Consider the following 22,694-nt stretch of genomic DNA (forward strand, 5'->3'; position numbering starts at 1 on the left):
CCTTGTCACGAGCTTGGAAGATCTGCAATTCGGCAGTGCACAAGGCATTCAGGTGCCCTAAATTCTCAAAATTATCAGTTAGCGAAAGATGGACAGCCATCCGTGCGGCCAAACTATTGGGTTGGCAAATAAGTTCGTTCGGTTTTTGTTCCAGCGTAGGTTTCATTCGTATTTGCTTTTCTTTTGTCAGCGCTATCGTGCAAATCGAATACACATTTGAAAGGTTATGTTTCACTGTTCATGTTGTGCTTTGTTTGGTTAGGACAACCTCAATATTGTGTGTGCTACCTAGCTGTGAACATGGAGATAAATATCGTGCATTATCGTCACATTTTGCTCTATTATTTTAAAAAAGGCAAACGGGCTGCGGATGCTCATAAAAAGATATGCCGTGTGTATGGAGATGATGCCTTAACAGAACGCGTATGCCAAAAGTGGTATGCCAAATTCCGTTCTCGAAATTTCGACGTCAATGATGAGCCCCGCTCCGGGCGCCCGGCCGAGATCAATTCAAATGATGTTAAGGCTGTAATCGACGTAAAACCATCGCAATCGGTACGAGAGATTGCTACGACATTGAATATATCTCACACAAGCGTAGAAAACGATTTGCGCGAGCTGGGTTACGTTTCTCGGCTTACTGTTTGGGTGCCGCACCAATTAACCGAGGCTAACTTGACCTCACGCATATCCATTTGCGATTTGCTACGGAAAAGCCAAGAAAACGACCCATCTTTGAAACGAATGGTGACGGGTGACGAAAAATGGGTCGTCTACGATACTGTAACACGTAAAAGATCATGGGGGCACAGCAGCGAGCCACCACAAACAACCTCGAAGGCGGGATTACATCCAAAGAAAATAATGCTCTCCGTACGGTGGGATTTCAAGGGTGTCATATTTTACGAACTGTTACCGGCAGGCAGAACGATTGATTCATCTGTATACTGTTCGCAATTAACGAAATTGGACCAAGCAATCCGCACAAAACGTCCTGAATTGGCAAATCGAAAGGGTGTCGTCTTCCACCACGACAACGCCAAATCTCATACGTCATTGACCACTCGGAATAAATTGATTAGGCTTGGCTGGGATGTTTTGCCTCATCCTGCGTATTCACCGGATCTAGCCCCGTCAGATTATCATTTGTTCCGGTCGCTACAGAACTCTATGAACGGGAAAACCTTCAGGGATGAAGAGGCCGTTAAAAACCACCTGGATTGGTTTTTCGCCGATAAGCCCCAGACGTTTTACGAACGCGGTATAATGAAGTTGGTGGAAAGATGGCAAGAGGTCGACAAACCGCAATCATCGAAGCACTGAATGAGATGAACACTACTACGAACAACCTGGTAACGACAACAATAAAATCGCGATTTACAAATTACGAACGCACACTTACCTTTTGTACGATACCGCGAATTGCCGGGCCGGTACCCGATAGCCAGGTAGATAGATCGACTCTTCACATTCCGGCAAACCTCAGACTAGCAGATCCTGAGTTTCATCGTCCAGGAAATATCGACATGCTTCTCGGAACCGGTCCAGCATTATCATGTCTCAGTATCGGACAAATTAACTTATCAAAACGACGCGACACCGACTTCATTCTCCAAAAGACCCAGTTCGGATGGATTCTCGGAGGCGGCATCTCCACCACATCACGATCGACACACAAAACCCTGACAATAAATGTACATTTCGATGTGCAGAAGTTTTGGGAGGTCGAGGAAGGATTGGATAAACAGTTTCGAACAACAGAGGACCAGGCGTGTGAAAATCATTTCGCTGCAACCGTGCAGCGTGATGATTTCGGACGATACATCGTGGCACTACCGTTTAACGACAAGAAGGATCAACTCGGCGAATCGCGATCACGAGCCTTGAATCGTTTTTTGTCACTCGAACGAAAATTGCAACGCGATCCGGAATTGAAACAACAGTACGTGAACGTATTGGAAGAATATCTCGCTCTCGATCACATGAAGCAGGTGGAAACAGTCGACGCGCCAGGTTTCTACCTGCCACATCACGCCGTTGTAAAACCCTCAAGTTCTACGACCAAGGTTCGCGTGGTTTTCGACGGTTCCGCACAATCAAGTTCAAACCTATCATTAAACGACACTCTAATGACCGGCCCCACGTTGCAAGACGATCTTTTCGCACTCCTCTTACGTTTCCGAATGCACGCATACGTCATTATAGGAGACATAGAGAAAATGTATCGTCAATTCTTAGTTCGTCCCGAAGACCGCGCATACCAGCGAATCTTGTGGCGAGATCGTAGCGGTCAGATTGCAACTTTCGAATTAAATACTGTCACATTCGGACTCGCGTCGGCGCCATATCTTGCCACCAGATGCCTACACCAACTCGCGAACGATGAACAGCACAATATTCCGGAAGTTTCAGCCATTTTAAAACGATATTTATACGTCGATGATCGTCTTACCGGACAGAATCGATTAGAGAACTGTTGGAAATCGGCCTTAAAGGCTTGATCGTTGCGCCCTCCGACGGGCCCATCTGAATGTGTGCCTAGAGAGTTCTTTTTTCGTTTTCTCGCTTCTTGTTCGGACTCTCGTCGCGTACACACGTGTTCTAATAAAGTAACCTCGTTTACGTGAAACTTATTTCTTTGACCTACGATCCACATCACCTCGGAAAACCTCACAAGAACAAGGAACCATCCACCTTAAAAACCTTCGTCGCAAATCGCGTAGTCGAAATACAGCGGAAAACGGACATTTCATGTTGACAACACGTTCGATCAACAGAAAACTCAGCTGATCTTCTTTCACGAAGAATCACACTGACAGAATTTCTCCGTAACGTCTGCTGGCATCACGGGCCAGAATGACTCGCAGAAGAGAAAACCACGTGGCCTGTCACGCAGATCACCATTTCAACTGAACTACCAGAAATTCGAAAGGTTACGTGTCTTGTCAGTTCAACCACTCGAAACGATGACATTCTCACCCGATATTCTTGCATTCGCAAACTCAGGAGAGTCGTCGCGTATTGCCTACACTTTCGTCCTAAACATCGTGTCGCAGGACCTTTATCCGTCGAGAAATTACAAGAGGCAAATCTGCGCATCATCCAGCTTCTTCAAGCCACCACATTCACACACGACATACACGAAACTTCAACCAAAGGCAAACTCCTACCGTTATATCCATCCTTCGACGAGAAGGGAATCTTACGTGTAGGAGGCCGATTACGGAACTCCACCTTATTATTCGAGCAGAAACGTTATGACGTGCGCCAGTCTTATTGGCCAATCGACGGAAAACATACTACGCGTCAATCATTCGATAATGCGTCAGGTGTTTCCGGGTCAAAACACCCGCGGTCGAGAACATTCTGGGCAACCTACCTGCGGCACGCGTCACTGAAGGCCGACCCTTCACAAAATCGGCGTGGATTATTGCGGTCCGTTTTTCGTGAAGGAACGACGCTTTAGAAACCGAGCCCGAGTCAAGGTTTCCGTCGCAGTTTTTACCTGTTTCGCGACAAGGGCCGTCCACGTAGAAATAGCGAGCGATCTGACCACCGAGGTGCTGCTCTTCATCGCTGCTCTCAAACGGTTCGTCGTTCGACGGGGAATCTGTTGTAACATCTATTCCGACAACTGCACAAATTTCGTTAGACAATTCTCATGATTTCGTCACAATTCAGCATTAGAGATTTGGGAGATGTAAAGATGATACTAGGCATTAGAGTTACCAGAGATAAAGATCAGATCCATTTAGATCAAAAACATTATATTGAGCAAATATTGCGTAAATTTAACATGTATGACTGTAAGTCAGTAGCTACTCCGTATGCAGTCGGATCTCAAGTAAATTCAGCGATCGCGACTGACGATCACGCTTATCGTGAATGAATAGGTTGTTTAAACTACCTGTCTTCGTGCACTAGGCCCGACATCACATATACGATAAGCTATCTGAGTAAATTTAATAATTCACACAGTGAAGAACACTGGCTTGCTGCAAAGCGTGTTCTAAGTTATTTAAAAGGAACCATAAACCATTGTTTAACGTATAAGAAATCGAATCTTGAGGTTATAGGTTTCGCCGATGCGGATTTTGCTAGCGACATATCAGATCGCAGATCGTATAGTGGTTACGCGTTCTTATTAGGGAATGGTGCAGTGTCATGGCAAAGCAAAAAACAAGCGACGATTTCTGTTTCGACTTGTGAGGCTGAATATGTTGCTCTATCAGAAGCGTGTAAGGAAGCTAAATTCCTAAGTAATTTAATTTATGAGATTACAAATGCTAGAGTAGATCGCGATCTTATTCGTAAACGCGCCACGATAAAAACGAAGTTATCGACCTTTAAAAAATTCGTATCGGCAATCCACGAGTCGGAAGAGATCCCAATGGATCAGCTAAGGTTACGCATCGCGCAAATCGAACACGACTTCACGACCTTTCACTCAATCCAAGAAGCTCTAGAATTAAACGCAGACGATAACAGTTTCGAAGCACGACTTAGCGAACGAGAAACATTTGAATGTAATTACTATGAATTGCTAGCTACCGCGAAACGTATTGAACGCGAGCATGACAAATCAAGAGGTTAGGTAGATCCATCGACTTTCACAGAGACTCAATTTCCTTACGGTCCACACCCTTCGGGTTCGAACGATAGACCTTTTACACTACAATCTCCGTTCACCATTGCATCCGAACTCCAAGTGAAATTGCCAAACATGCATCTGCCGAGATTCGGCGGCTCCTACGAAGCTTGGTCGAGTTTTTCTGACACATTTAGAGCTGCGATTCATGATAATCCCAACTTCCGCGACGTCCAGAAACTAATTTACTTAAAATCATGCTTAACCGGAAAGGCCGCGGAGAAGGTCGAATCATTAGAGACAACTTCGGTAAACTATTCTATAGCCTGGAATATTTTAGAAAGGCATTACAACGATCCAAGCATCGTTATCAATAATCGAATTCAGGCCTTTTTCGAGCTACCGACATGCTCGCGACTCAACTCCGCAGCGCTTTGCGAATTGACCGACGAAGCGATGAAACATTACAACGCGTTAAAGGCTCTCAACAAGCCATTTTTAGAGGCATTCCCGATTTACGCGATAACGAGCAAGCTGGATGAACAAACGCGGCTGCGGTGGAAGGAAAAGACGCAAGGTTCCGATCCTCCGACCATGGAACAACTGTTAGATTTTCTACATAACCGATGCAGTGTTCTTGAAACGCCAAAAATCGAACCGATCAAATCAGTAACCCGTTCCCAAACAAATGCGAACATTTCTAATCGCCAAACGTCAAATTCTAACATTCGACCACTCGTTCACTCGTGCAAGCGCGTTGCTTTATGTGCAAGGGAAATCATTTTACTCAGTATTGCGAAAACCTAACAAACGCGAGTATCGATCAACGAGCAGAGTTGGTTCGGAAAGCAGGTTTATGCTTTAACTGTTTACGATCAAACCACGACTTCAATGCATGCACTGCGGGATCTTGTAAACGATGCAACGAAAGACATCATACCTTGCTGCACAAAGAATCGTCGCCGGTACAATCGGCTGTATCTTCCCTAAACGCGAATATCGGTAACGAAACTCTACTCTCAACCGCGATCGTGCACGTACAGGATAGGCAGGGTCTGCTGCACCCGTGCCGCGTCCTATTGGATTCGGGATCACAGTCACCCTTCATGACAAAACGTTTTGCTACGAAATTAGCGTTACCACAATCTAAAGGCAACATTCCGGTCGTGGGAATTAATCATAGCATCACGAAAACGATGAACACCACGCGGGCAACTATCCGATCACGCATCAATAATATCTCCGCCGATCTTACGTTCCCAATCTTACCCAACATAACGGAAATCTTACCGTCTCATCCAATTCCTAAAACTCGACTCCAGATTCCATCTAACATACCTCTCGCTGATCCCAATTTTAATACTCCTACCGAAGTTGACGCATTGGTCGGCGCAGAAATATTCTTTAAACTTCTTTGCGTCGGCCAGATCACCATCGCAAACAGTTCCATAACGGCACAGAAGACGAAATTAGGCTGGGTGCTCGCAGGAACAGTAACTGACACGAAATCCCTTAGCACAACGCGTTGTCATGTGGTGCGCAACTTCTTGGACGATCAGGGCTCAAAGTTCCGGGAGATTAAAGAAGCACCGCAAGAAATCATTTTGTCTGACGAAGAACGTGCATGTGTGCCTCATGATAAGCAAAATACAACTCAGACCGGTCGTTTCATTATTAATGCAACTCCGTGATTTCGGGTTTATCGAACGTTTCTCATCCTTCCATCGTCTCAAGCGCGTCGTCGCCTACATGCTCCGATTCAAGCAAAATAGCTCAAAACAGGCTTTGTTATCCGTACCATTAACAACAATCGAGCTCCGTGAGAGCGAACAACGCATAGTAATGCTCGTCCAACGGCAAGTCTATCGAAGGGAAATAAGCGCATTCAAATCAACGAATCGATCCTCTAGCTCAAGCTTATCATCACTATCTCCGTTTCTGGACGCCGACGGAATGTTGAGAGTAGGCGGACGATTATCGAAGTCACAGCTATCGTACGGAGAAAAAACCCATCATCATCATGCAAGGGTCAAGGTCTACCTAGCCATCTTCACGTGCTTCGCAACCAGAGCAGTTCATATAGAAATCGTGTCCGATTTGTCAACCGAAGCCTTTTTAGTCGCGTTGCGCAGATTCTTCTCTCGCCGAGGCAAAGCGAACGATCTGTATTCAGATAACGCCACCGATTTCATAGGCGCAAATCACGAACTCAAGGAACTTTACGAATTCCTTAAAGATCCAAAAACGAAACGAAGCATCATTGAACGACTATCAAATCAACAGATCAACTGGCATTTCATTCCCCCTCGATCACCACATTTTGGCGGCTTGTGGGAAGCCGCCGTTAAGTCAATAAAACACCATTTAACACGCGTAATGGGTGACACGTTGCTATCCTTCGAAGGTCTCCTGTCAGTGAAGGTGGGTCTTATAAGCGTCAGGGACTTATATCATGGTATAACCCTGACGCACCAACCCCTCCTTCACGTGGTAGGACCTGGACACCTTCGGGTGACTAACGGGGCTCTGGTAAGAGAGTTCCTGCGAGAGTTCTCGCCATGCGACAACCGCAGCTCTGGGAAGAGAGCTCTTGCGGAGTTGTCGCATGGCGGGGACCGCGGCTCTCAGAGAGCTCTGCGTGAGTTGTCGCTCTGCGACAACCGCGGCTCTCTCATTAAGAGAGTTCTGGCGGAGTCATCGCCTTGCGATGACCGCGGCTCTCAGGGAGCCTATGCGTGTGTTATCGTTCGCGATAACCGCGGCTCTCACCCGGAAGACTCCCCTCTGCCGCGACGACCCACCGGATACATCCGGTGGTATGTTGCAGAACGGGAGAAACGGGGGGCTTACCTTAGCCGGTCGGCCTAACGGGGAGGCGAACCCCTTGAACAAACCCTTAACCTCTAAGCTGAGAACGCGGCGAAAGAGGTCCCGTGTTTACACGGGCGGTCGGTGGGTCCATCGGCCATTAGCGCTTCCTCAAGACCTGGCGAAATCTTGAGCGTAAAAGCCTTCTCCCCGGAAAGGGCGTCACCCGGGGAGCGACCGTCTTTCGTCCCTACTCGTGGGAACAATCATGAACAAACTGACCAAAACACTTAATAAAAAGAAGAAGACGGGAGGAAAGAAGGAAAAGAAAGGAGGAAAGAAGACGGAGGTGGAAAACGAAACGACCCAGACAGACAGGGACATAGCTACTGTCTGGGACGACGAATCAGACGAATACACGGACGATCCCTACGATTCAAGAGTGGGACATAAGTCAAAAGGACTTTAAATGGGAATTTCCCAAAAATAGAAAGAGGAAAAATCAGCGACCAGGTGACTCGCGCAGCGAGTCACACAAGAAGCTAATTAAAGAGGTGAAGATTGAGCTGGAGCGGTTCGAAGAACTGCCTCTAAGCCCAGAGGAAGAACTCAGAAGGTTCCTCAGGGGACTCACCGAGCCCGAACGTGAGAAAGGAGAAGAACTCCTCGACACCCTACTTAGGGAACACGAGGAGGTAGAGACGGAAGCCAGGGAGTTCCGTCTCGAATTAATAAGAGACAACAAGGCTTTAAGGGAAAAGCTAGAAGCCCAAAAGGAGCAGAGCTCCATGCAGGAACAAATGGACAAAATGACAGAGAAGCTCAATGAGCTCTCTGCAAAGATAGATTCCATGCCGGAGAAGAGCCGCGGCCAGGAGGTTCCACCCTCCAAACCGTTGCTCTACTCCGACATAATCAGAGCAAATAAGACAACTAAGCAGCTGGCAAAGAGGACTCCTGTGGCTAAGCCCAAGCCAGCTGCAGCCATCTACCCTGTAAAGGGTAGCAATATAAAGAATAGCGACGAGACCAAGAAGGTACTGTCGGATTGCATCAATCCGACAGAACAGAGAATAAGAATACGGAACCTGAGGAAACTCGGGAACTCCGGCATTCTTATAGAAACCGAGACAACCGAGGACCTTGAGCAAGTCCTCGGAAATAAGAAACTGAAAGAGAAAGTGGACATTGGTCCCCTCCCCAAGAGGAGACCAAAAGTCATAATATTTGGAATCCCCTCGGAGACATCCGAGGCGGATATCCTAAAAGCGATCAAGAATCAAAACCTTGATCTCGAACCAGAGGCAAAATTAGAAGAGGAGTTTAAACTCCTCTTTAAAACTGGCAAAAAAGACTGTGAAGCCACCAACTGGGTGGCGGAGGTGTCAACCAAGACCCGGAAGATCCTGCTGGACAGGAACCGGGTCTTTATAGGGTTCCAAGCCTACGGGCTTAAAGATTACATAGCTGCGACACGTTGCTTCAAATGCCAGTCATTTGGGCACGTGGCAAAGCATTGTAAAGCGAAAACCGACACGTGCGGGCACTGCGGTAAAGACGGGCATACGTATGACAAATGCCCGTCGAAAGAAGAGAAACCTTCTTGCATAAATTGCAAGAGAGCAGGCAGACCATCTAATCGTGGTCTGCGAGACAAAAATTGTGCGGCGTTTAAACACGCAATAGAATTATGCCTTAGTAGGATAGACTTCGGCACATAGAGAATAAAGGCAAAATAACCCTGACGATCCTTCGCAGGTAATACCTCAACAACTCGGTATTCGGGATCGTAGGGTGAAATAGTCATGAGAACGGCTACCACACCGTTGACGAAACCTGCTAGAGACCGAGCGCTAAGCTGGTAACTCCGCCTCCTCGTGGCCCCCGCTGGTAACGCTCCTGGGTCGGCGCAAGTCGATTCGGTAGCGGCTAAGCGAGTTACTTCCCGTACGGGACGGTCTACCTTTGTGATGATCCTTAATTGGTGAACGAGGGGTTTTTCCAATGCCCAAGTCCACAACACCTACGGGCTGTTTCCTTTGCAACTGATGGAGCTAGGGGTAGAGAGCCTAACATGAACGGCTGACTTTTCCGGTATGGGGCGAATCCCCGAGGTACGGAACTCCCCTCACGGGGGGTAGTCAATACTACATGTCAGTGAAGGTCACCGAAGATCCAAACGATCTAACAGCCATAACACCCGATCATTTCCTAATTGGCGAATCACTGACCAACGTGCCTGACCACGACTATACGAGCTTGCCCGATGGTAGACTCTCGTCGTGGCACCATATACAGAAAATTAAGGCCCACTTCTGGAAACGGTGGAGAAACGAATATTTGCAGGAGCTGACAGTCCGCAAAAAATAGCACATCAACGAAGCAGCCGACTGTGAGAGGTTACAATCGTTTGCTGCGTTACAGGTCGCTTTTCAAATGTAGCGCGTTTTTATAGACGAATCGTCGATGTCGGGTATTATCGGGTGTTGTCGGCTCTCGCCGCCGTCTTTGTTCTCGCGAACCGTTTTTGTCTCAAATTCTTAAGTGATGTGTCTTGCAGACCTTCGTTGCGTTCTTGGTTCTTGGCTTTGGCGTCGTTATCGTCTCGACATATTTTTGTATTCAGTTATTATGGTGCTGATCAACAATTGTGATTATGCAGGTTATATTTTATTTTAAAATAAACTTCTCTATTGGGTCTGTATGCGACCATCACCGATGTCCACGCATTTCTTTTTGAACATAACCCAACAATATGGTTATGGGCCCAGACACACGTGGCTTCGAGTGAGGTTAGAAATCATAAATTCTGGGGCCGTGGAATAAGTGGAATTGAAATGGAGGAACATACAGTGTAGGGATACGCACGTGTGCGATCGGCAAAGCGCGGCGGCAACGTGCGACATTGTAGTTGCCGGCCAAAAGAACCGACGATCTCGGCGGAACGCGGCGGCCGCCAAAGACGCCCTTTGGTGATCTGCCGACTTCGCCATATAATGTATGTGCGATCGAGTATAAAAGGACTGCATCGACCGAGAACAGTCAGTCAAAATCTCGCCGTCGAACACGCGCCGTCGACATAAATAAAGTATATTGAACCAGATACGTTTAACAGTTACTCGCCCCTACACATATTCTTAGTCAACATCCTGATACATATATCTTACGATACGATCAATACAAAGAATTTCTATCAAAAGCCAAGGGTAATTCAAACATCGTTCAACTGGCCCACTCCTTCACTGAGGACCTACCTCAACTTGTGAAGTTGCTTCGGGAAACTTACTCTAGTCTCTCTAGTAGATCTATTAAAAATAGAACCTCTAGAATTATCAAGAAATTGGAACTTAACAACAGCTGGTCCGAAGATAAGGAAAAAGATATCTCCAACACATCTCTAGACCTTGGAACCGACTCCGATGTGACCCTCTCTCTCGAAGATCTTGCTCACACTCCACAGAAAACTTAAGCTTATCTACACTATTCATGAATATTAATATTTCGAGCTATCGCATTAACACTAACCTCAAAGCTGTCTTTGGAATTGCAGAGGCATTTCTACTTGCAATGTTAAACTCCAAAAATATTTAGAGGATGTTGGCATATTTATTGGCGTGGAAACTATGCTTAATAGTAACAAAAAATTCGATCTTTCTCATACACTCATTTCTTTAGTCTCACTGTTTATATCCTTAGTGTCATTATTATATTCGAAAACGTTCATTCAGTTATAAGCCACCTACGTAATGTAAAGTTAGCATGCACAGCCATGTGCATGCTGCTAATAATCCCATGTGGGGTTTTATAGCTTAATAATAAAAAAAAAGCTAAGCATACAAAGTAATGTATTTGGTAATCCCGAAAAGATCATTTCCGATCGAGGAACGGCGTTCACATCTACAGATTTTCAAAACTATTGTAAAGAGGAAGGTATTGACCACATATTGACCACGACAGGAGTTCCAAGAGGAAATGGACAAGTAGAGAGAACGATACGAACAATAATTCCAGTTTTGACAAAATTATCCTTAGATAAGCCGGAACGATGGTATAAGAATGTAGATAACGTACAACGATGCATCAATAGCATGTATCAACGTGGAATAGGAATGACACCATTCGAAGTCATTTTCGGTACGCGAATGAAAATTAAACACGATCACGATATAATTACGTTACTCGAAAATGAAACTATTCAGATGTTCCAAGAAGACCGCGACGAACTTAGAATAAGTGTGAAACAAAATTTATTAAAAATTCAAGAAGAAAATAGGAAGGTGTATAATCGCAAATGTAAACCGGCGAGGAAATATAACGTAGGCGATTTAGTATTTATTAAGAGGACACAATTCGGACCGAAATTAAAAATAAGACAGAAATATTTAGGGCCATACAAAGTTACAAAAGTTAAGCGAGGCGACCGTTACGAAGTTGTCCGTCAAAACGATAGTGAGGGACCATACACAACGTGCACAGCGGTAGACTTTATGAAACCGTTTCAGTGCAACAATGTCGAAAGCGACTAGCGATCTTCGAGGACAAAGATCAAGCAGGAAGGGCCGAATGTAGGAATGGAAGCGGCATAGCAACACGCGAACAAACGCCACACGCGACAAGCGAACATAGGGAAAAAACACGAGAGGAAACAAATGGAAAATGCAACGGACAGCAACGTTCGAAAGAACGAACGAGACGATAGTCTTGCACCGATGATCGAACTGTGTGGTTCGAATCCATTGTACGCACATTCAACCTCTTATTAAATTTAGTTCATACGATTAAAAGCTGAATTAGACCGTTACCCAGTCCCAACCCTACATTAGTATACTGTAATTCTGAGCATATGATTGCAGATTTGTTAACTAAGCCGCTGGAGAAGATAAAATTAAGGGGACTGTCAGCAAAAATTGGATTGCAAATGATAAAAGATGCTGGCGACGTTGAGGAGTGTAGGAAAATACACACGAGACAGTGTGACGACTTACATTATAACGTCACCTTTATAATTAGCACATGATTAACCCTTTGTTCTCGGTACTGGTCCCTTCCTAGTATCGATAAGCTTAAGATAACGAATTTACTATATAAGGACCACCCCAAGGCGAACTCCTTTAGTCTTGATTTGGAGGCGAGGACGCGCGTAACGATAAGTATTATTGTACTGTGAATAAAAGTTAGAGTGTTGGGCTGCGGCTCAACATCTCCTTTTTTTGTGAAGTTTCGCGATTAATTACGTGACACTGGCGACGTTGAGGAGTGTAGGAAAATACACACGAGACAGCAACGACGCCATCCTTCGGCAGCAGGCGAGACTGTGCGGACGTCCGACGTGTATAAATGCGCAGTGGACGCATTGTGAGGTCGTCTAGACCAGGAATCGGTCGTTCATGAACCTATGTATCGCGTACGCGTAGTGTATAGCTGTATCAGAGAATTAAGATTATTTCAACAGTTTGTATTTAGTAAATTATTAAATATGTCGGTATTGTACGAGTATGTTGCACCATTTTCGTATGTATAACACGAAAAAGATATATAGAAGGGTCATATTCTAGGTCGGAAGAAATGTTTCATTTTGGAGTTAAAATAGCTTCGAGTGCAAAGGGTTATTTGATAATGTTGCAGATTGTAGTATATCCGCACCATGCATTAATATTTTGTGTAAAGTTGATATCATATAATCCCACTCATATTCTTGAACATATAAATGGAAAGTTTCCATAGCATATTCATTAAATAAAACGGAACTTGTCAGAGCTGCTAAAATTGTGCTATTTATTAGGTCTTCATTTACACCTGTAATTGTAGCTGCGAGAACGTAATTATGGTAAAAGTTTCTTGCAACGTTTCTCGTATTAGTAGTCCCACAACCCGGCTTTGAAACATTTACTAATAGATTCATGTTTTCTTTTAATTGTTCTTGAATAATTTTGTTTTCTTGCTTCATATTTAGCTCGTTCGTCCATAGTTCGTACTTGCCATTTTTTCAAATGAACACGATATGCAATATGCAAACTGCATTCCATACATTTTAAACAGGCATGAATAATGGTTATACCATATTTATATAGGTCGGCGTTTTTTGATAAAGTTTGTAATTTATGTAAATTGTTCATCATCTTCGGGGTAGCTTTATAAATTGAACAACTCTGTGTTGACGATTCCGTAACAACACGTAATGCTTTACCATCTATCATCGTTAATTGAAAATCATATAATATTTTTAATTAATTTGCTTATTATTTGTTTTAATAATTAATGGATTTAACTTCAAAGTGTGATATTCTATTTTTCTTGTTTCATGTTTTATTAGCTCATTTGTTTTGTGTTTAAATAATATTTTGATCGGCCTACAAAATTTAGTTGATCTAGAACTTGGGTTTTCCCATACAATTATGTCATTTTCACTTGACTTTAAAGTTAACGGTACCATGAATATAGTAAATAAATATTGGCCTCCATCATTATTGTCTGAAAATGTTTGTCTACGTATATTCAGAATGGCCAGAACTCCCGTCGCAGCTCCATTTAAACTTAAACGTTAAGATTTCTGGCAAATTTTCGGTGCCTATAGAATTTTCTATATACAGTCAGTCAAAAAAGTCTCCGTACACCGTACAAGAATTTATTTAAAGTTGCATAATTTTAAAGGAAATGGTAATAATGTTCAGAAATATAACATTAATTATTAGTGCAAACAAAAAGATGTTATATGCATTTGTTAACAAATAAACGAACGAAAATTACGAGCATAACAAAAATGAGGTCAAAAAAGTCTCCGTACAGAGACTGTGAGCGTGTAAATTTATTTCCTTTGTTAACGGTTCAGCTGAATGTTTACAAATAACTCTCAAGAAAACACTCTATGGTCAAGTACAATTTAGTTGCTTGGCTGTTAGCAAGAATAAAAGACGTTTTCGCGAAATAATTTCTCCGAAATGGAAGTACCACTTGCGACCAGAGATTTAATTATAAAATTAAGAGAAGATGGATTATCCATTAGAAAAATAGGTCAAATAGTAAAAAGGACACATTCTTCAGTACAATATATTCTTGAGAAATACGCAAAAACTAAATCTATTCAAAGCTTACAACGTACAGGTCGACCACAAAAATTAGGTACTAATCATAAACGTGCAATCCTACGAACAATTCGTTGTGATCCACAAACGAGTGCACCAAAATTGGCCAGTATGCTAGAAAATGACTATAATATAAAAGTAGTGCCTGAAACTATTCGAAATGTTATAAGAAAAGCTAGATACAATAGTCGTACAGCCGGGAGAAAACCATTCGTAAGTAAAGTTAATAAAAGAAAACGTTTTGAATTTGCAAAGGCACACGTTAATAAGGATTAAAGCTTTTGGAATAATGTTATATTTAGCGATGAATGTAAATTTACTATTTTTACTTCGGAGGGAAATGTTAAAGTGTGGAGAAAACCAAATGAACAGATGAAACTCAAAAATTTACTCCCATCCCTTAAATACGGAGGCGGCAGCGTGATGGTGTGGGGGTGTATGAGTGCAGCAGGGGTGGGAAATTTAGTCTTTATTGACGGTATAATGGATCAGCATAAATATTTGAACATTTAGAAAGAAAATTTAAAAAACAGTGCCAGAAAATTACATTTTGAAGAGTCGTTTATCTTCCAGCAGCATAACGACCCTAAGCACATGGCTAAGAAAGTAAAGGAATGGGTATTATACAATGTCCCGAAACAGCTGCATACACCTCCACAATCTCCCGACATTAATGCAATCGAACATTTGTGGGGAGAAATAAAAAGAAGTTTGAAAAAATACACAATAAAAAACAAGGAAGACCCAAAATCTAAAATATTGTTGGAATGGGAAAATATTCAGCTAAGTACAATGCAAAAATTAGTTCAAACAATGCCAAAGAGGATGCAAGAAATTATAAAATGAAAAGGCGGCCCAACTGATCACTAATTAACAAATTATGAATAATAGTGTTACATGTACGGAGACTTTTTTGACCTCGTTTTCGTTGAGTTTTAGTTTTGTCTTTGTTTATTTGTCAACAAATAAATGTAATATAGCTTTTTTGCACTGTTAATAAATGTTATGTTTGTGAACATAATAACGCAAGAATTATTTATTTATTACCATTTCCTTTAAAATTGTGGAACATTAAATAAATTCTTGTACGGTGTACGGAGACTTTTTTGACTGACTGTATTTAAAAAATCTTTTAGTCGTGTGATCTGCAAGATCCTAAATACCGATTTAAATATCGGATGAAATATCGGATACTTTCATGTCCAATGAGGGATAACAGTCCTGCTTTGTTTGGAAGAGACGTTTATGTGATGGATAGATGTTTGCGTATCTATTCATAATACCTTTACGCATTAAATTGTAATAAATTTTAGAAAGGTCACCATCAATATGGAGAGCTAGAGCTTCTTTTGGTGCACATACAATTGGTTCTGCAATATGCTTTTCACTTTTCGAAACTATTTCGACATCATTAGACTAATCAACCGCCTCTCTTATTATCCCTGCAACTTTCCATTGTCCACTTTTATATAAAGAAGTGGTAGCAGCATACGTTAATTCACTTGCCGAAAACTACGACTCCTGTATTCACTGAGCGGTAGCGATGCTGTCGCGCCTTGTTCGAATCGTGAGCAAGAGAAGCAGTAGAAATTTATTTAAATAAAACTCGCATATTCAACCGTGAATGCATATGCCACTTGGAGTTCTCTTATACGGCAGTGCCGAATTATTTTTATCTAATACCGAACAATAATTACACGCATGCCGACTCGATTGTACAATCAAATTATTATTCACGATTCGAGCATGGCGCAACAGATACGCCAGCGCTCATTGTCAGTGAAATCAGCCGCCGCGCAGGGCGGGATCCATCAGCTGTGATTGGCCTGTCTTTTCCGTTAATAACTCGAAAACAAAGCGGCGTGTGACATTTTCGCACCGGAGAAAGCTTCTTAGAATAACCCCAGGAATCACCCCTTTCAAAGAATTGGAATATTTTTGGGACACCTTGTTTAACACAAGAAATTTTAGCATTGTGAACTAATCGTAGATAAGTCGCTCGTAGTTCTATAGATAGTAATATCCTCCTGTAAATCAGGGACTCGTACCGGTATACGAAATACTGATATTATACCGGTATTTACCAGTAAACTTACACAACCTTTATAGGAACCGAAATACAGAAATACTGGTATGACGTCATACCAGTACAGTGAATTCTCGATATATGTCAACAACACGGGTCGTCCAGGAGACATACCCGAGCCGTGTTATGTTTATCGAGGTCTCTCGAGCTTCGCGGCCCCTCATACGGTATACCCCGCGGTAAAGGGGATAATTTCGCGACGTTTATCATCCAGGCCTTGGCGACATATATAGAGAAATCATTGTGTACGAAAATACCGGTATATTTACTACAAAATATTAGTATTATACCGGTATTTTTCGGTTGTATATTACGACTTTGCGACATCAAGGCTTCGATATTGATACGTTGTATTCTTCTTTGCGGTCACGCTGCAATTTCCGACATAAAATAGAAGTGGAACGTAAACAAAAGTCCACAGGTAGCGCTGAGTATTACTACCCGGCTCACGCACCCTGTTACAGCTCTATTATACAGGGTGAGCCGCCTAACGTTTTTACCTCAAATATCTTTATTGTTTTCAAAGATACATTAAATGGCTTGAGGACAAAGTTGAATGGTAAAATGGGGCTCACACGATACCAAACAAATTTTTGTTTTCATGTTAATTTTTTTTTAAATGGAACCACTCTTTTTTAAACACCTACATTGATAGTCCCTTTTATTACGAATTCAGTGACTATAATTACTCAATGTTATTCAAGGTCACGGTATCTTTGAAAACAACAAAGATATTTGAGGTGAAAACGTTATGTGACTCATCCTGTATAGGCGTCGCGTCGTACGAACGACATTGTATTGCGAGATATGAAAATAGAAAGACAAACCGAAAAATACCGTTATTTTATATCGGTTTTCGGTAATTCAGATTATACCGGTATTAAGTCGTAGGCGGAATACCGGTATGAAAATTTTACCGGTATTAAGTCCCTGCTGTATAGTAGCGTACTCTTGTGCTACCTAGTACATCTACTAACCAGATGGATAAAACAGAGTAATTAAATTTAACATCCTTCCTAACATTGGTATCATTTACACTTCCGCTTTTTTTCGCTTCTAAACTAACAAATAATCATACATGTTGCCATATGAAATTGCTAAATTTACCCGATTATCACGGATAGATAACAAATTCGTACGCAAGAGTTGCACCGGTTCCGCAAAAATCTTGCAAAATTATAATTTATATTCGTATGTATAGAAATTGCAACATCGAAACATCAAGATCATCAAAGTGATGACTAAACTGCGGATTTTATGCATTTATGACAAAATTGAGTCGGAGAAATACAATGCAATAAAAACATTAGAAGAATTCAAAAATACTGTTATATCATTTTTATTTTGTATAAAGATCCGCAGTCTAGTGATGACCTTGACAACATACTAAGGCATTGTAAGCGTAGCATATGCTAGTACGTTTTTCGTATACTGTCGGTTAGTATATAAAAATGTAACTTTGTTTGCATGAAATATTATAAAACAAATAAGATAAAATAAAAATTCACAGTACATGTATTAGTAATTAGAAGCATTTTCTAAAATAATTTTTTGGCGCAGTCAAATCGTCAAACATAGCCCACAATGTGTTAAGAAATTATCGAAATTGAAGGGTACTATTTTGTAAATAGGCCATTTATTCCAAAAGTGGTGTAAGTCACTGTTTATCTGTTTAGTTTGACACCACGTTTCAAGGATTTAATTTGTAATTTAACGTGGCTTGCATAAGACAAACGTTACATTCTTCGATATTATTTTGTTTAATAGAACTTTCACTTCATTCCTCATTATCCAATGATTAACAGTTTTGCCTCAACGGCATTTTTGCATCAAACGGCTCCAATATTAGGTGTACAAATTAATTCGTTGCCTTTTCTCCTTTAATTTACTGTTTATTCTGGAACAGTCAGTTCAGTGGAACATTATTAATTGATTATGAGAGCCACGAATTAATTTGTACGCCTAATATTTATGTTAATTTATTTCAATTTTGCAATTAATATACACAGAGACGTACTAGAGGCGGACTGTCGAGAACGGTGCAAACGCGGCGTAGTTTATTTATCAAAATTACATGACTTACGGACGAAAGCTTCAACAGTAGTGTTCTCCTCAGCGACAGGACTTCATATGAGTGTTCAAAACGGTCCTCGTCACGAATCCTTTCCCGCAGCGTGTGCAAACGTAGGGTCGTTCGCCGGTGTGATAGCGTTTATGAACCACCAACGTCGATCTCTGAGTGAAAGCTTTGCCGCACTGATCGCACGAGTACTTCCGTTCGCCGGTGTGCGTCACGTTGTGTGTTCTGAGGAGAGTCTCGCAAGCGAAACATTTGCCGCACACCTCGCACGTATACGGTTTCTCGCCTGTGTGTGAACGATTGTGGATCTCCAGGCCCTTCGCGGTTTTCAATTCCTTGCCGCAAAGGGCGCACAGGTAACGGCGCCTCTCGTAATTAGGCGTGTCACCGTGAGCCTTCACCTTGTGCTGCTTCAGCACCGACTTGTATTTGTAAACTTTCCCACAAACGTCGCACTTGTGCATCGAAGAATGTTGGCCTCCCTCGTCGACCTTCTCCTGCATCACGGCCGCCGGGTCGTAATGATAGAGTCGATTGTGCTCCTTCAGACTACACATCAATGCGATTGATTAAATCGCGTCAATATTTATAGTATAAATTGGGAGTAAGGGGGGTGCGTGTTTCGGTTTTGAACTTTCAAAAACCCTCTGTGGACAAGCATGTTCTTTGCACCTTCCGTGGGCAACCAGGGTTGTTTATGATCACGACTAATTTTTTGGTTCTAGTTATACAGGGTGTCCCACTTAACTCCGCCACCCCTAATAATTTCGTTATTTATACAGATACAAAGAAATGTTTGAGGAGAACGTTATCGTATTTGGAGGGGGCATAAGTTACTGTGGGTAAAGGTCATCTCAAGGTCACATTTTTCGAGATCTTGCGAACAGTAATATTTTTTTTAAATGGAATGACTTGCCTTTTGTATCGTGAATCGATAGATAAATTTAATAACTAACGACATATCAACGAGATTCAGTGGCCCCAATTGCTCACGAAGGGTTAAGTACAAGTGCTTTTGAACATATTTACGAAAATATTTGTTTGAATTCGGAAAATCAATTTAGTTACAGTCATACCGTAACGGAAGATATTTTTTTTCTCTTTCGTTGGAACTACGTAGACGAAACATAATACAAATGTTTATAGAAGGTGCCTCAGGATTTGCAAAAATAAGTAAAAAAGAATAATATTTTCTCGGTTGACGCTTCGTTTTCGAGAAAAACGATCTTGAAAATTTGCCGGTTACGCATACCGTTGAATAGGATTATTCAAACCGGATTTTCGTTGATTATTCAAACTGGATTTTCGAAAAAAACGAAACGACAACCGAGAATGTGTTACTCTTTTTTTACTTATTATTGCAAATAGAATCACCTCATACCCGCTTGCACCATCCATCCTGAGACACCCTGTATAAATTAAGACAGGAATGATGTTTCACAGGATGACCTAATATTTTGTTTTTGATAGGAGATCTAAACATTCAGCGCGTTTAGTTTAGCTCATGGTCAGTCTAGTCCGAATTGCAACATTTTATGCTGTGTGTATATTTAATGTAGGATTATACAATCTGCTACATATATTCGAGGCACTGAGATAAGGTGATTTGTTTTTTAAATTGTTATCTACGACTTCTATATGTAATATTGATTTTTCCAAAACAGAATGATCAAGAAAATATATGGTGTTGTTTAAAAAATACAAAGTGATTCCTGTCTTGTCTGAAAAAATTATCGTTTCTAAAACTCCTTTTACATCTATAAATTTTTTATTTAGTACCAACGTCCTTTCGTTTCAATAATTTGTTTGTTAAACTATCAAAAATAACTCATGACGGTCGACTCATGGAGTAATCTGTATACGTCATTATTTGTAATGACTTGTTACCGTTTATCAGGTAGCTCGAGAATGGTGAGTCATTAGTATGATAAATGTATCATTATACTTTGTTCCTAGAAACGATCATTATACATATATGACTCGACCTAATTTCATTTCATTTTGTTTATTACATTATGCGCAACTGCATTGAAAATTTCTAATGTTTTATTGTTGCACAGTGATGGAACAAGTTGAAAAACAAGGTGTTGGTTAAGTGATATATCATTATTACTCAACTGTAGAATTTTATGCATCTATAGCTTATAGAAATTTTTAGAACATTCCAAGACGCAAACTATAACAGCATTTCAATATTTCATTTTGTTTTTAAAATGTGTTTTTAATATTGTATTTAAAACGTGATTATTAAGAATTTATGGTTCATAGTTGAGGATTTATCTTAATGAATTTTACCCATTTCTTTTTTAGTCATTCATTCCTGGTAGAGATAAAGCATCATATAATTGACTGATATCATCGACGAAGACAATCGAATCTTATTTAATCTCGGTGTACTCAGAGGTTTCATGGTGTAGTTATACTTTAATGTAGGTGTCATTCCTCAAGTACTGTTTTTCAAAGGATTTCGTGCAATCATTAAAAGATAATGTTCCTTTCTAGCAAAGTTCGCTCGATAGTACTTTATCAAAAGAGAAACTGAAATTAATCTAAAGAAGCAAATACCTGTATATGTCATCGAATGTGCTACCGCAAGCGTTGCACTGTTGATACTGCATAAAGTTGTGCATGGTCGTGTGTGTCATCAGCGAGTCTTTGTCAACGAAATTCTCGCTGCAGATTTCACAGGTGTACTTGACATCTCTGTGATGCCGCTTTGTATGCCTTTCCACGTCGATCGCGTTCACCCCCATAAAATTGCACTGGCCGCAAGGGATTGTTTTCGGCGTGTGGGATTTTTTGACGTGAGCGTTCAGCATAAATTGTTGCGGGTATGTTTTCTCACAGGTGGCACACTTGAAAGGCCTATGGATACCGTGGACGATCCTCAAGTGAGCTACTAGCCTAGTAGCGAAGTGAAACTTTTCTTGACAGAGGTCGCACACTTTCTCGTTACCCTCGAATCTGTAATTTTTCAAACATTTCAAGTATATTTCAACGATTGTCCTAACACTCGTCAGGGCAAACTTGTGTAGATTTGCAATTGAATTACATCGTGAATTATAACTGTAAAGTAATTCGAGTACAATGTATTAAATTATGTTGTTCAATTAAATTGCAATGCAATTCGTTTTCACAATTGAAATACAATTACAAAGTACAATGTAATTTCGAATTAAGGGGGCTGTATCATGTAAAGGATGTAACATGTAAGAGGTTCTACTCTTCAGGGTGTTGCAAAAATGTTGTACTTTTTTGAAAGGGCTGATTCCAGAGGTAATTTGAAGTATTTTTTTCCTATGCGAAAATGTTCTCCGCTGCTTTAAGGAGTTATTAACGAAAAACACGGACCAATCAGAACGAAGATACAGTGGACTGATTGTGGATCAGCGACAGGTTCCGCTGAGCGTGGTGTTGACATTGGCCGAACCGGAATCTGTCCGTTGTAGCCGCGCTCTGATTGGTCCGTGTTTTTCCTTAATTATTTTTTAACAAAGTCAGAAGAAGTAGTAGTATGTATTTTTGTTCCCTTACGGGTTACGAAGAGATCCCATTCCCTTTACATGTTCTTTCTTTTCGCATTCACTCTCTCTCACTCATTCTTCCTTTCACTCCTGTCTCCTAATTTCTCTTCCTCTCCTTGGTACTTACCATCCTGTATTTCTTTTCTCTCCCGGTCTAATTTTTTCATCCACTCTTCCCTCCTCCTGTCCTCCGCCAGTATTTCCTTCACCTTCTCTTGAATCCCTACTTCCATTCCTTGGTCTCTTGAGCACCTTTCCAACACGTGTTCCCACGTCTCTTCTTCATATCCATACCTTCTGCGCCATTTCTCCTCCTCTTCCTCTCAGTACCTTCCTCCCCTCATTTCATTCCCCAGCCTGTATCTTGCTATTCTCGTCCATTTCTCTTCATTTGTTCCTTTCTCTAAGTATTCAGGCCTTTCCTTCACTCTTATCTCTTTAAACCATTTATTGTATTTAGACTCCATCACCCTCTTCCAGTTTTCCTCTTTCTCTTTCTCTCTTTTCTCTATCCTTCCCCACTCTT

General features: G+C 41.5%; 1 protein-coding gene across 3 annotated transcripts in view; it reads right to left on the reverse strand.

Moving 5' to 3' along the window:
- LOC143363659 (uncharacterized) overlaps positions 1 to 22,414 on the reverse strand; it is a 75,009-nt gene extending 52,595 nt beyond the window's left edge. Inside the window, exons 1-4 of one of the 3 annotated variants that reach the window (XR_013083867.1) lie at positions 22,296 to 22,414; positions 21,210 to 21,608; positions 17,694 to 19,193; positions 17,596 to 17,661 (exon numbers count right to left, since the gene is read on the reverse strand). Coding sequence is in view for 2 of the 3 variants with exons in the window: in XM_076804224.1 (XP_076660339.1) it covers positions 18,677 to 19,193; positions 21,210 to 21,463 (771 nt within the window). In the remaining variant the exon portion in view is untranslated. Of the gene's footprint in view, positions 1 to 17,595; positions 19,194 to 21,209; positions 21,609 to 22,295 lie in introns of those variants that run through there. The other 2 variants (XM_076804224.1, XM_076804220.1) reach the window with 2 other exon arrangements.
- Between the last annotated feature and the right edge of the window lie 280 nt (positions 22,415 to 22,694).

Source organism: Halictus rubicundus, chromosome 2 (assembly GCF_050948215.1).
Source record: "Halictus rubicundus isolate RS-2024b chromosome 2, iyHalRubi1_principal, whole genome shotgun sequence".
NCBI lineage: Eukaryota > Metazoa > Arthropoda > Insecta > Hymenoptera > Halictidae > Halictus > Halictus rubicundus.